Here is a 15391-nt window from a genome sequence, read left to right on the forward strand (position 1 = left end):
TGCTATGGGAGACGGCGCCGGTGGGTTCAACCCTCACCTCTGACCTTTCCCCTCCACAGTCAGGACGCGGCGAGGATGGGGAGAGCAGGCGCTGGCTCCTCTTTCGCATTCCAGGCCTCTCGTGTACCGGTGGTGAGGGAATGTGAATGAAGGGCGGCGAGGTCCGGGCCACCCTTGAGTTCGAACGTGATTTGAACGAAAATATATATTTATATTCGGAGAGAGGAGGGGAGGGATAGATAGACGATGCTGGCGGAGCAGACGCAGACATGGTTCCCTACCCACGTCCAAGTGACTGTCATGCAAGCCCGGGACCTCAACCCCAAAGGCAAGAGCGGCACCAACGACACGTACACCATCATCCAGCTGGGCAAGGAGAAATACTCGACCTCGGTGGCGGAGAAGACCCTGTGCCCGACCTGGAAGGAGGAGGTGTCCTTCGAGTTCCCCGGGCTGCTGCTGCAGGGGACCCCGGAGAAGTACACCCTCCACCTGATCGCCATGCACCGCTCACTGGTGGGCCTGGACAGATTCCTGGGTCAGGTAGCCATTTGCCTCAATGAACTTTTCGAAAACAAGTCGAGGAGGCAAAAAGAGTAAGTGGTTCTCTTCAACCCCCCCCCCCCCCCCCCCCCCCCATTCCATTTAAAATTCGTTGCGTCAGTCTGCAATCCAAGTTCAATTGGGCTTCAATTATTTGCCCTGACTCGTATCTTTTCAGATGATGCCTGGGCAGCAATCCACTGTACATCCATGGGAGTCTGTCCATGCTGTGTAATTTTGACTCGGTTATGAAAGTGTGAATACTAAAACCGCCACACCGTGCAAACAGACTGGCAGTAGATTCACCATAGTAATTAAGATGTTGGAAATGTCCTTTCTGCAACTTGGAAACATTGTGTGATTTGAATTGCATAAAAGTACTTTTCTGTAACTACTTTTTATAAGTAAGTTTTGTTCTCCTATTGTGCAGAGGGCAGCATGGTAGCATTGTGGATAGCACAAATGATTCACAGCGCCAGGGTCACAGGTTTGATTCTGGCTTGGGTCACTGTCTGTGCGGAGTCTGCACATCCTCCCCGTGTGTATGTGGGTTTCCTTAGGGTGCTCTGGTTTCCTCCCACAGTCCAAAGATGTGCAGGTTAGGTGGATTGGCCATGATAAATCACCCTTAGTGTCCAAAATTGCCCTTGGTGTTGGGTGGGGTTACTGGGTTATGGGAATAGGGTGGAGGTATTGACCTTGGGTGGGGTGCTCTTTCCAAGAGCTGGTGCAGACTCGATGGGCCGAATGGCCTCCTACACTGTAAATTCTATGAAATACATGATGCAGTAAGAGGACATATCCTCTGCATATTGCATATCTTGGTGTGTGGTAATATCCTCTCAGCAGCAAAAGATTACAAAGAAATGTTCTATGATCTCATTTTGTTTTGGTGAAATGGCAATCCACTATTATCATTACATCCAAGTTGCACAACTACTCCTGCTATATTCATAATAGCACATGCATCAGAAAAGCTTCTCTTTCTAGTGGTCTCCATTAACTCATTCCATAATATGTGTGAAAAGAAGTTGACCTGAATTCCTAAATTGATTTGTCTTTGGGTGCAAATTACATACAATTGTGCATTGGTGCAAAGAAAAATGAATGAAGCAAATTCAGCACAAATTTGAAGTCGAGACCTGATGTGAGACTAGAAAGAATTTGAAATTGTTTTCCCAAAATGAGGACTCTCAGAGTCAGGTTGAACTCGGGATTTGAGAATTCTTGTAAAGGAAATTGAGATACAATTCTTCATTTCTTTAGAAAAGACTAGCATAATGAAAAGATAGTTAACTTCAATTCTGAACTGTCCCAGGCAACACAAATTAGAAAATGTGAATAGCATTCGACAGGAAATCGGAGGTGCATGTTATAAAAGAACATCTGTGATTCTGGGTGACTTTAATCTGCGTATAGATTGGGTGAGTCAAATTACTCACAGGACAATAGAGGAGGAAATTCTGGAACGTATAGGAGATGTTTTCTAGAACAGTATGTTGAGGAGCCAACTTGGGAATGGGCAATTTTAAATCTGCTACAATGTAATGAGAATGTAATCAATAATCTTGTTATTAAGGGACTTTTGGGGAAGAATGATCAAAAGTGATGCAACCGTGCTAGCTAGAGAAGTTAAAGATTGCATTAGATCAAAGGGAGAGGCTTATAAAGCATCCCAAAATAAACAGCGAGATTGAAGATTATAAGCTTTTTAAGAATTCAGCAAAGGAAGACCAAGAGCTGATAAAACTTTAAAACTTAATTTTGATAATTCTTCCCCAAAAGTTCCTTTACAGCATTATTATTGATTATTTTCTCATTACACAGCAGTAGATTTAAAATTTACTGTATTATAATTCTTAGGATCCTGGACCAGGCTACAACTTCCTTTAGGAAATGGGACGAGAACCCCAAACAATTTTTCAATTTGTAAAACTGAGGAAAGGATACTTCACCCCAGGAGTGATGACTCTGACTAATAAGTGTATTTTATGATAAAACAATCTGCAGACAGACCTGGCTCCTCCCATTAATTACATCATCTGTATCCCAGTAAGATGTTCCATCACCTGCTTAGCTAGGACTAAATACAACCCCCTGCTTAGCTAGGACTAAATACAACCCCTCATAAATTATCTACACCATAACATTATTGCTACAAATATGAAGTATGATTTATAAATTCATCACACCCATGTTGCATGCACCTCTAATTTCCTGATTTATATCATGCCCCACAGTACCACTACTGTTTGGCCTATAAACAACTCCCACCAATGTTTGCTGCACCTTGCTGTTTCTTAGCTCCACCCAAATTGATTCTACATCTTGATCTTGGGATGTAAGATCCTCCCTCATTAATGCGTTGATCTCCTCTTTTATTACCAATGCTACTCTGCCAGTTTCCTTTTTGTATATCCTTCCGAAATGTCAATATCCTTGAATTTTCAGTTCCCAGCATTCGTCACCGTGCATCCACATCTCTAATGGCAATTAGATCATACCCATTTACTTCTATGTGTTCTTTCAGACTTCTGACTCATTGTGATTGACTCCATAGGAGATCTGGTCAACTGAAAATCTTGAAGACACATGCAAAATGCATTTGTATCCAATACTCCTCATCTTAGTACTTTACTTTTCCTAAATGTAACATTTTTATTTAGTAGTCATTTCAGATAAATGTACCTTATTTTGATTTGTAATACTCAAATCCAGATTTTGATTTTTAACTGTCTAACCCAAGTGGTAGAAGAAAAATGAACTGTAAAGAATATTAATTGTCTATGCCAAGAGTCATCTTATTGTAAAAAAGACAATTCATCTCTAATTAACCTATCATGAAACTGATACTGGAAGCTCTGATCATTCTGCTCCGTCCATGCTGTAGATTTTTTAAATAGCTTTTGTAGGTGTCAGCGATGCTAGAATTATGCCCTTTACCCATTTAGTTAAATAATTAAAGTTTAGTTCTTTAACAAGACTATTAGAGCATCTTTGCGCTTGCATTTAGAGTGCTACCATGTGGTGTTAGATAGGATATAACAACATATTTTTTCAGTTCTGATGAAGAAATGGCAGTATTGTCTATAATTTAGAGGGAAAACTGATTCGGCTTGGATCTTGCTTCTGTTATCCTTTTTTAATAGTTGATTTCAAAGAACTGGGAGGGACTGTTGAAATAAGCTTGGAAGGTTTCTGGAGTATCTATCCTGTAAATGGTGTTAAATACATGCAGGCAGTGAGTCCTCTAAAGCTGTAATTAAGGAGTCGTAAAAACCATGTGGTTACAGATAAAGAGCTAATGGGGTAGTGTTTATATTTTGGATGGTTCCCTGGAGAGTAGATAACTTTGTGGGTTGTACTGCAGTGGCTGTGGTGGAAGGGTGGCATTTATGTTCAATAATATATATTGGATCTTTTGAAATGCTCCAAGATTTCAGATTGGGGGATAAAGTTATGCCAAATCAAAGGATGACACATTGGAAACTGAAATACCTGGGTAGATTTTAAGGGGAACCCTGCAGGAAGGAATAGGGTGGGGCTTAATGAGAATTTTGCGCCTTGGACGTAGATAGCTGAAGGCTCATCTGACAATGATGTGAACAAATGGATCCATAGGAGATCAGTTGGAAGAACAAAAAAGTTTTCTGAGGGTTGTAATGCTGGAGAGTTTAAGGTATAGGGAAGGGCAAGGTCATAAACTGATTTAACTAAGAAGTCTTGCAACACCAGGTTAAAGTCCCAACAGGTTTATTTGAAATCACTAGCTTTCGGAACGCAGCTCCTTCATCAGGGGAGTCACCTTTGATTTGGTTCTTTAATCGCAAGCTGGAGAATTCTGCTCGGCTGGCGATCAGCAGCACCACCCACAGCTGCAGACTGGCTGGTGGACCTGTCGGAATTTCTCCATCTGGAGAAGATCAATTATACCATCCGAGTGTCGGACAAGGGGTTCCACAAAGCCTGGGGACCATTCATCAGCTTGTTCCAAGACCTGTTCGTGGCCAATAGCGGATAGGAAAGGAGGGGACAGGGGGTCAGTGAGGGCAGATAGGACCACAGAGAGGATAGGAACAATGGAGGAACCCAAGGAAACATCAGGAGGGGACATGGCAAGTGATAGAGGAGGGGGCCTGAGGGTGCGCCCCCCCCCCCCAACTAAGTCATAGGGGCAATAGTAGCAAAATTGTACATACAAACCATCTTGCCCACCTATTGTACAGATGTAAAAATTTAGCAAACATATATTTTAAAGTAAAATAAAATGAATGGGGTGGAGGTACGGGTGGTAGGGACTTGGGGATTACCTCCAATGTTTGGCTTTTGTAAATTGTATCTGACCTAGACAGACGTGTTTATTTCGTATTATATAAAATGAAAAACCTGAATAAAAACATATATTTTTAAAAAAGAGTAAGTGGTGCTTAATAGCACTATTGATGACTCCTTACATCACTTTTCTGGTGATAGGAAGTAGATTGAAAGGGCGGTAATTAGCTCAGTTGGATTTGTCCTGTTTCATGCCTACAGGACACCTCTGGACAATGTTCCACATTGTGCAGTGTTATAGCTGTACTGGAACAACTAGGCTAGGAGTACGGCAAGTTCTGAAGCACAAATCTTCAGTACTATTGCCGGAATGTTGTCAGGGCCCATAGCCTCTGCTGTATCCAGTTCCTTCAGCCGTTTCTTGATATCACATGGAGTGAATCGTATTGACTGAAGACTGACATCTGTGATGCTGGGGGCATCTTGGAGGAGGCCAAGATGGATCATTCATTCAACACTTCTGGCTGAAGATTGTTGTGAATGCTTGAGCCTTGTCTTTTGCATAGAGTGCTGGGTTCCTCCATCATTGAGGGTGGGGATATTTGTGGAACCTCCTCCTCCTGTGACTTGTTTAATTGTCCACCACCATTCACAGCTGGATATGGCATGACTGCAGAGCTCAGATCTGATGCATTTGTTGTGGGATCGCTTCACTCTGTCTATCATTTGCTGATTGTGCTGTTTTGCATACAAGTAGTCCTGTGTTGCAACATCACTAGGTTGATACCTCATTTTTAGGTGTGCCTGGTATTGCTCCTGGCATGCTCTCCTGCACTCTTCATTGAACCAGGTTTGATCTCCTGGCTTGGTGATAATGATAGAGTGGGGGATATCCCAGGCCATGAGATTGCAGATTGTGGTTGAATACAATTCTGCTGTTGGTGATGGCCCACAGCGCCTCATGAACGCCCTGTCTTGAGTTGTTAAATCTGTTTGAAGTCTATTCCATTTAGCACGGCAGTAGTGCCACACATCACAATGGAGGGTACGCTCGATGTGAAGTCGGGACTTTGTCTCCACAATGAATTATGCAATGGTCACTTCTACCGATAGTGTCATGGTCAGATGCATCTGCAGCAGGCATGTTGGTGAGCATGAGGTCAAGTATGTTTTTCCAACTTGTTGGTTCCCTCACATCTGTTGCAATCTCAGTCTAGCAGCTATGTCCTTTGGGACCCAGCCAGCTAGGTCGGTGATGGTACTACTGAGCCACTGTTGGTGATGGAAATTGAAGTCCCCCACCCAGAGTATATTATGCACCCTTGCCACCCTCCAGTGGTTCCTCGAAGTGGTGTTCGACATGGAGGAGCACTGATTTATCAGATGATGGTGGTGCGTACGTGGTAATCAGCAGGAGGTTTCTTTGTCAGTGATTAACTTGAAGCCATGAGTCTTCATGTAATACTTGGTAAGGAGGCATGTCCAGAAATGTAATTTTGCGCAGAATATAGAAGATTTGATTTTGTTTTGAAATTGTGTACAAACTAACCAAATTTTTGTTTAATGAGGGGGTAATGAATCTCAATTTTATGTTAATTGTCTTTAATGCAGATGACCTCGAGAAAGCAGCAACATCCAAATTCGTTGCACGACGGTTGGTTCTGCTGCAGAGGGGTGGAGTAAAAAATGTGGGAGATTAAATTGTCAGGCAAATAGATGGGCGTTTTTTTGGGTGCAAATGATACTCCAGGATGGTATGTTGCCTCCCTGGTGCTCGGGTCAAGGATTCCTGGAGTGGTTACAGGGCATTCTGGAGGGGGAGGGTGAAACACATTGGCACCAACGACATGGGTAAAGAAAAAGGGATGAGATCCGAAAAGTAGAATACAGTGAGTTAGGAAGAAAGTTGCGAAGTCGGACCTCAAAGATCGTGATCTCCGGATTACTACCAGTGTCCCGTACTTGTCAGAGTATAAATAGCAGATGGCGGCATGTGGCGCAGTGGTTAGAACTGGGACTGCGGCGTTGACTACCTGGGTTCGAATCCCGGCTCTGGGTCACTGTCCGTGTGGACTTTGCATATTTTCCCCATGTCTGTGTGGGTTTCAACCCCACAACCCAAAGATGTGCAGGTTAAGTGGATTGGCCATGCTAAAATTGCCCCTTAATTGGGAAAAAAAATAATTGGATACTCTTTTTAAAAAAAATTTTAAAAAGCAAAAAAAAAAGTAGGAATAGCAGGATATATCAGATGACAATGTGGCTGAAGAGATGGTGTGAGGAGGAGGGTTTCAGATTCCTGGGGCATTGGGACCGGTTCTGGGGGAGGTGGGACCAGTACAAACTGCATGGGTTACACCTGAGCTGGGCCAGGATTGATGTCTGAGGGGAGTATTTGCTGAGTGGCTTGGGGTGGTTTAGATCTAAAAAGGTAGGGGGATAGGAATCTATGCAAGGAGTCAGAGGAGGAGGAAACAAGGCCAAAAACAAAAGACAGGGGAATTACAAGAGTGATAGGCAGATAAACCACGGGTCAAATTCAAACAAGGCCACAGTGAAACATATTGAGAGCAGGAGAAGTAATATTAAAAAGGCCAGCTTAAAGGCTTTGTGCTTTAATACGCGGAACATTCACAATAACGTGGATGAACTAATCACGCAAATAGACAAACAGGTATGATATAATCGGAATGACGGAGACATGGTTGCGGGGGTGACCAGGGATGGGAACTGAATGTCCAGGGGTATTCAGTGTTAAGGAAGGACAGACAAAAAGGAAAAGGCGGTGTAGTGGCAGTGCTGGTTAAGGAGCAAATTAACACAATAGTGAGGAAGGATATTATCTCCGACAATGTGGAATCTATATAGATAGAGCTGAGAAACACAAGGGGCAAAAAACATTTGTGGACATAGTATACAGACCCCCAAACTGTATAGACCCCCAAACTGCAGTGGTAATGTTGGGAAATTGGAGGTGTATGCAGTAAAGGAATTATGGGTGATTTAAAAAAAAATGTATTTTATTACAAACGTGTATCAAAACCGGTTACAGCGAGCAAACACCCCGGGAAACATGTTTCCTTACAATCAACAGTCTGTACAGATTTTTCCCCTTTTCACCCCCCCTTTTGCCGCGACAAACAGCACCTCAAACGCAGTCACCAACATCCCCCACCTTTCCTCAAACCCCCATGAAGAGCTCCTTAACTCATACTTTATCTTCTCCAATCGCAGGAAGTCGTACAGGTTACCCAACCATGCTGCTACCCTGGTGGCGATGCCGACCGCCACTCCAGCAAAATTCACCACCGTGCAATCAGAGAGGCGAAGGCCAAGACATCAGCCTTCCTCCTCTCCATGAGCTCTGGCTTCTCAAAGACCCCAAATATCGCCACCAAAGGGTTCGGGTCCACTTCCTCCTCCACTATCCTGGCGAAAACTGTGAACCCTCCCGCCCAGAATCTTCCAATTTTTCATAACCCCAAAACATGTGAGCGTGATTCGCTGGCCCCTGCCCACACCCCTCTCACTCATCTGCTACCCCCTGAAAGAACCCACTCATTCTCGTCTGAGTCATATGCCCTGTGCACCACCTTAAACTGTATCAGGCTCATCCTTGCACATGAGGAGGTCCCATGAATTATGGGTGATTTTAATCTGCATATAGATTGTCAAATCAAATTAACCACAATACTGTAGAGGAGGAATTCCTGGAGTGATGATCTTCTGGAGCAATAATTTGAGGAACCAACTGGAAAACAGGCCATCCTAAACTGGGTACTGTGTAATGATAATGGAATCACTGGCAGTCTAGTTGTGCGAGTCCCATTGTGGTCATGCGACCATAATATGATCAGATTTTTCATCAAGAAGGAGAGTGAAGTAGTTGATTCTGCGACGAGGGTCCTGAATCTTAATAAAGGAAACTACAATGATATGAGGCATGAGTTGGCTATGATCGCTTGGGGAACATTACTTAAAGGGAAGACAGAGGGTGGGCAATAGCAAACATTCAAGGAGCGCATGGGTAAAACTGCAACAATTGTTTATTCCTGTCTGACACAAAAGTCAAACTGGAGAGGTGGCTGATCCATGGCTTACAAGGGAAATTAGAGATAATATGAAATGAAAATCGCTTACTGTCACAAGTAGGCTTCAAATGAAGTTACTGTGAAAAGCCCCTAGTCACCACATTCCGGCGCCTGTTCGGGGAGGCTGTTACGGGAATTGAATCGTGCTGCTGGCCTGCCTGGCTTTAAAAGCCAGCGATTTAGCCCTGTGCTAATATTCAGTCCAAGGAAGTAGCATACAAAATTGGCCAAGAAAATAACAGGTCTGAGGATTGGAAGCAGTTCAGAATTCAGCAAAGAAGGACCAACAGATTGATTTACGAAGGGGAAAATAGAGTCAAAAGTAAACTTTTAAAAAATAAATTTAGAGTACCCAATTCATTTTTTCAATTAAGGGGCAATTTAGCATGGCCAATCCACCTAACCTACACATCTTTGGGTTGTGGGGGCGAAACCCACGCAAACACGGGGAGAATGTGCAAACTCCACACAGACAGTGACCGAGAGCCGGGATCGAACCTGGGACCTTGGCACCCTCCATTTCTAGAGCCGCTTCCTCAAGTACTCTGGGATGTGGATTATTAGGCCCTGGGGAATTATCAGCCTTTAATCCCAATTTCCCCAACACCATTTCTCTACTGATACTGATCTTCTTCAGTTGCCCTCTCTCACTAAACCTGCGTTCCCCAATATTTCTGGTATCTTATCTATGTCCTCATTGTGAAGACAGAACCAAAGTATGTATTTAGTTGCACAGCCATTTCTTTTTTCCCAATTATACTTCTGACTGTAAGGGACCTAACATTTGTCTTCACCAATCTTTTAGAAAATTTTACAGTCAGTGTTTATGTTCCCTGCAAGTTTACTTTCAACTCCGGGCAGCACGGTGGCGCACATTCCAGCATCTGTTCGGGTACACAGAGGGAGAATTTAGAATGTCCAATTCACCTAACTAGCACGTCTTTTGGGACTTGTGGGAGGAAACCGGAGCGCCCGGAGGAAACCCATGCAGACACGGGGAGAATGTGCAGACTCCACACAGACAGTGACCCAAGCCGGGAATCGAACAGGGTCGCTGACTCTGTGAAGCAACAGTGTTAACCATTGTGCTACCCAGCTAGATGCCTCCGTGTTAATGACCAGAATATTTACTTTGATGGTTTTGCTTGAAAAATAAACATTGGCTTGGATATCAAGGACAACTCTCTTGTCTTTTGAAATATTGCAATGGGATCTTTTACATCCCTTGAAGAGAGCAGACAGAGCATTGATTCAGCATCCCATCAGAAAGGATGACCCTCCAACAGTGAACAGTGTCCACCTAGGTTATTTGCTCATAGAGTGAGGCTGGAACCCACAAACCTCTGGCCCAGAGAGGATGATGCTACGAGCTGACCCAGGTTGGCCCAGTTGAAGGTTGAACGTGAGACGGTTGTTTTTCGTACCAGTGGCAGAATTTCTTTTGTAGATCAGGGTAATGACCGCTCTTTTTGGATGAAACGGTGGAAGGGCAGTACCTAAAGAGAGGAAATGAAAATGAAATGAAATGAAAATCGCTTATTGTCACGAGTAGGCTTCAATGAAGTTACTGTGAAAAGCCCCTAGTCGCCACATTCCGGCGCCTGTCCGGGGAGGCTGGTATCGAACCGTGCTGCTGGCCTGCTTGGTCTGCTTTAAAAGCCAGCGATTTAGCCCAGTGAGCTAAACCAGCCCTGATTTACAAGCTTTAGGTGGTCTGGTTATTGTGACAATGTTGCCAAGTTGAATGCTAGAGGTTGCTGCTGTTGGGAAGTAGTAGAGTGCTAATATATGCTAATATAATTTACAATCAAGAAATGTGGCCAATATTAAAATGATGAAGCATATGTAGTTAGCATTCATGCAGTCAAATGTTGTATGTCCACTTCTGTAGATGGAATTTTAGCTAACTAAAGTGAAGAGGGGGAAAATGTTCTCTCAGATCTGGAGTGAACCTAAGCCCCCTGTTCATTGCCATAATTTCCGTTTGCGCCACCATAGTTTAGATTTAATTTACTGATTCAGTGATGATCCTGTAAAGTGTACTTGATTGTGTGTTGTCACTGTTCCTTGTATGAAGGACACAAATTATATCAGGTGTTTGGTTTTCTGTTCAGCCGACTCCAGAGATTATTTTCAAATCTTTCACATATTTAAGAAGCTAAATACGCTGAAACAAAGTTTAGCTATGTGAACGGCAGCTACTGAACAGTCACAGGAGTCAGCTGATGAATTATTAAAAAGAATACAACATTTATTCAACAAGAAAATAGGCACTATAATACACCTTCACCCCAACTATAGCTTCACAGATGTATACACATTTGTAAGAATAACACCAGTTATAAAATGTATCGTCTACTCTTTCTCTGTAAGTATGCAGCCCATGTAAACCAATTGGCAAACTTGTAGTCAGACACACCACCCTGAAACCAAGTGGCAGATGCCACCCACAACAACTACTATGGATTTCTCCTCAATTTCCCCCAGTCACTTGTCACACTTAGCCAACTGGTCTCACTGGCATTCCTGTCTGCCAAAGAAGGGTTTCCAAACTTCGCTCTCGAAGAACACTCTTTTCCCCCGAAGGACACTTATTCTTGGATGTTGTTACTTTAAAGACTCTTTCTGTTGCTTCCCTTATTTCCCATTTCTTTAATTTTGCCGTTATCATTTTTGATCCAATAATGTTTAACAGACATACCTTTAAGTCGAGCAGAGAAGTGAGGAACTCAAATTACAAAATAGTACACAGTGCTAGATTTCGAACAGCAGAACCCAGACTTTTTGGCACCTGAGGTTCGACTGGTTGGGTGGTGGCCAATGAATTGGCCAATAGGAAGTCGTGTGAGTGGGTCCTATCCAAGTCGGTTGGTTTTCGGAGAACTAAGGACAGGACAGTCAGGTGCTTGACATTCAAAGAAACTGAGTGTGTCTGTCTGTCTCGCTCTTTCCCCCCGCGCGCTCGTTTCTCCGCCCCCTCCAGAAAACCTGGATGAATCGGCAGTGAAAATCATTACAGACTAACAGCCTAGTCTGAAGGAAGATGCGTTAGAAAACAACCATCTGAAACAAAGACTTTTATCCTTCTACTTTTCTTTTTACTTTAATCATTATTTTTCCCCTCTGTGTTTGTTTGCCTGTCTTGTATGTGTTTAGAGGATGGGGCAAGCAAAAGAGGGGGGTTTAGGAATTAAATAGTTAACCAGTTGCGTTTGCTGCATATTTAATTAGTTATTAATAATTGTTTACATTAAGGGGCGACACGTGGCACAGTGGTTAACACTTCTGCCTACGATGCTAAGGACCCGGGTTCGAATCCCAGCCCCGGGTCTCTGACTGTGTGGAGTTTCACATTCCCCCATGCCTGCGTGGATTTCACCCCCACAACCCAAAGATGTGCAGGTTAGGTGGATGAGCCAAGCTAATTTGCCTCTTAATTGGAAAAAAAATAATTGAGTACTGTAAATTTATAAATAAAATAAAAAAAATTGTTTACATTTACAAACCTGGTTATATTTATTGGACAGCCAAGAGGCAGACTTCAGAATTATTAGTTAATTTCAATTGTGTTGCAACTCCGCGTCAAGTGGGGCTGGAAATGACTGCCCACTAGCCTGGAGGTTTGTAACAGTCACCAACGATCCACCTTCAGACTTTCAACCTCCTTTGGGTGTTCCACTCCCCTGGATCGCCATGTGCAATCAAGCTTTGCCTTCCACGCACCCCCTCATACTCAGCCATGCCAACAGATTACCACTACCTCACAGTCCCATATTAAGGAGTTACGCAGCCTTCAGGTCACCTTGAATGTCTTGATTTTTGCAAGCACGCTTTGCTTTAAGTCTACTTTCTGCAGCTTTGTCCTTTTAACTGAGAGCCTCGCTCACTGCTCCTCACTCTTAACTTCAATGAACAGAAACCTTTTTCAAGAATCCTGTACTTTGTTCTTTTTGAGCAGAATCTTTTAAACTTGCTCTGTCCCTCTCCCTAATTTCAGGATATTTTATTCTCTAGCTGAAACCTGCTCTCTGCAGTCTCTCTTCACGTCCGTGTTCCAGCAGATTTTTAAAGTGCCCCATTCTTCCAGATTACGTTCTTTGAACTCAAACTGCTTTTACTACCTCTTTGGACCCCTGGTTGCTAGGCAGCAGCCAAGTTTCTTGTACCCTGCGTTTGCTTTAGAATTGTAAAACCCTCATTAAAATACAGGATTCTAGTGAAACTAAGCTGAAGTCACCCCAACACACAACTGCAGAAATATAAATTCAAGCTGAAACTTAAAGCTAAATGTAATGTCAAACAAACCAATATATAAATTACTTAAACTATAACTATTTTCTAACAACATGTGTACAATGTTCTGTGCAGGTCAAACCCTGGCAGATAATATAGCACTTTGGGAACAGGAAGGCAGTATAGTGCAAGAGGGCTGCACTTTTTTCAAACTGGCATGTATTGAATGTAAGAAAATTATGAATCCGTTAAGTACAATCAGTAACTTGAGTCCATAAAACTAGAAAACATTTGAGTAACTCTATCATTAATTTTGGAAAGGAATTGAGGTGAACTGTAAAAAAAAATTATCTGTCAGTCTTTTATTACATAGCAAGTATTCGTTGGAGTTCTCCCCAGAATGTTCTTTCTTAGTAGATGTTTGTTAATTTGTCTCCTCATTCAGAGGTACAATCAACAAATAACAAGTTAATATGCATACAGATGATGACTTGGAAAAATTCAAAGGTTTGATATGTGCATTGACGTCCTGTCTTTTAATAATAATCTTTATTATTGTCACAAGTTGGGTTACATTAACACTGCAATGAAATTACTGTGAAATGCCCCTAGTCGCGCCACACCAGCGCATGTTCGGGTACACAGAGGGAGAATTCAGAATGTCCAATTCATCTAACAGCACGTCTTTTGGGACCTTCGAGGAAACTGGAGCACCCGGAGGAAACCCACACAGAGATGAGGGGAACATGCAGACTTCGCACAGACAATGACCCAAGCTGGAAGTGAACCTGGGATCCTGGTGCTGTGAAGCAACAGTGCTAATCACTGTGCTACCATGCTGCCCTTTCTAGAGTCCAGGTTTTGACCTAATTCAGGCTTATTTATCAAGTTTTCTTTGTCATCCATAAGAGTTCTGTTTAAAATAACTTTCCTAAAAGGTAACTGCCTACTTTCACAAAGGTGCCCTTAACGTGGCACTAATCACTGAGGCTAGAAGATTGACATGTGTGGTGAATTTCTGTAACATGACTTTAAATTATTGCCAGCCACGCACACTGGTTTTGAATCTGAGTAAGGCTGCTTGGTGTCCCACAATCTTCAGCTCTCATTGATGCCTCCAAGCAGCTAGTAATGCATGCCAGCCGACATACCCTGGTATCTGACTGGGCTGGTGAGCTAAGCTAAGTGATCATCAGACTGTCTGCTGTAGATGGGGGACATCACCCCTCGTAGGGAATAAAGTCTGAAACGATGGAAGAGACAGATTATCCCAGCAAAAGGACACTGGCTTAGAAGGCAGACACTAGCAAGGTGTGAGGCACATTTAGGGCACACTCCTCATGAAGTGGACTCTTAGCCATCCAGCTTGGGGAAACTTTGGTGCTTTATTGAGTATCAATTGAGTATTGGGGCCTCACGGTAGCATGGTGGTTAGCATCAATGCTTCACAGCTCCAGGGTCCCAGGTTCGATTCCCGGCTGGGTCACTGTCTGTGTGGAGTCTGCACGTCCTCCCCGTGTGTGCGTGGGTTTCCTCCGGGTGCTCCGGTTTCCTCCCACAGTCCAAAGATGTGCGGGTTAGGTGGATTGGCCATGCTAAATTGCCCGTAGTGTAAGGTTAATGGGTTGATTGTTGGGTTATGGGGGTTTAAGTAGGGTGATCATTGTTCGGCACAACATCGAGGGCCGAAGGGCCTGTTCTGTGCTGTACTGTTCTATGTTCTAACTGTGGTTAGCAAGGAACCCTAGTCACAAAACTGTAGTTCCGAAAATGACTGACGCAACATTGCTTCCAGTACACAAAAATGAAAGAACCTGAAGAAGAAGGTTGATGTTGTGAGAAAGGAAAGATTCACATTGCTTAGGTATGCTCTTCTGAGGTAAGGAGTAAAGAAACTCATTGGAGCAAGATGAAGGGAGATTTGCCTCGTTTTGGGAATCTGGCAGTGGTAGAAAGCAGCAAACATTGTTTCCCCATAGCTGATAGCCTTCGGCTTGATAAACACTTAAGATCATAATATTTTATCTAACCAAATAACTGGTAACTTAGACAAGTGGCTGCTGTTTTGCATATTTGATTTAGGCTATCACACAGAATTAATGCATCCAAGCAGATTTGCATACATCAAAAGGTAAGTACTTCTGCACCGAATATAATCTTCACCTGTTCCAGGAAAATGTCAGGTAATACTGTAACTTGGTCTAATTTCCAACATAATGAAAATTTTAATTTATATCTTTAATTGATTTAGA

The 15391-nt window shown here is 43.1% G+C and overlaps 1 protein-coding gene across 3 annotated transcripts in view; it reads left to right on the plus strand.

Annotated features, from left to right (window-relative positions):
- Positions 1–45: 45 nt before the first annotated feature.
- LOC119979397 (rab11 family-interacting protein 2) overlaps positions 46–15391 on the plus strand; it is a 95877-nt gene continuing 80531 nt past the window's right edge. The window contains exon 1 of one of the 3 annotated variants that reach the window (XM_038821555.1): positions 46–596. In XM_038821555.1, coding sequence (XP_038677483.1) covers positions 247–596 — 350 coding nt within the window. In that variant the 5' untranslated portion in view covers positions 46–246. The remainder of the gene's footprint in view (positions 597–15391) is intronic. The other 2 variants (XM_038821553.1, XM_038821552.1) reach the window with 2 other exon arrangements.

This window comes from Scyliorhinus canicula, chromosome 16 (genome assembly GCF_902713615.1).
Source record: "Scyliorhinus canicula chromosome 16, sScyCan1.1, whole genome shotgun sequence".
In the NCBI taxonomy this organism is placed as follows: domain Eukaryota; kingdom Metazoa; phylum Chordata; class Chondrichthyes; order Carcharhiniformes; family Scyliorhinidae; genus Scyliorhinus; species Scyliorhinus canicula.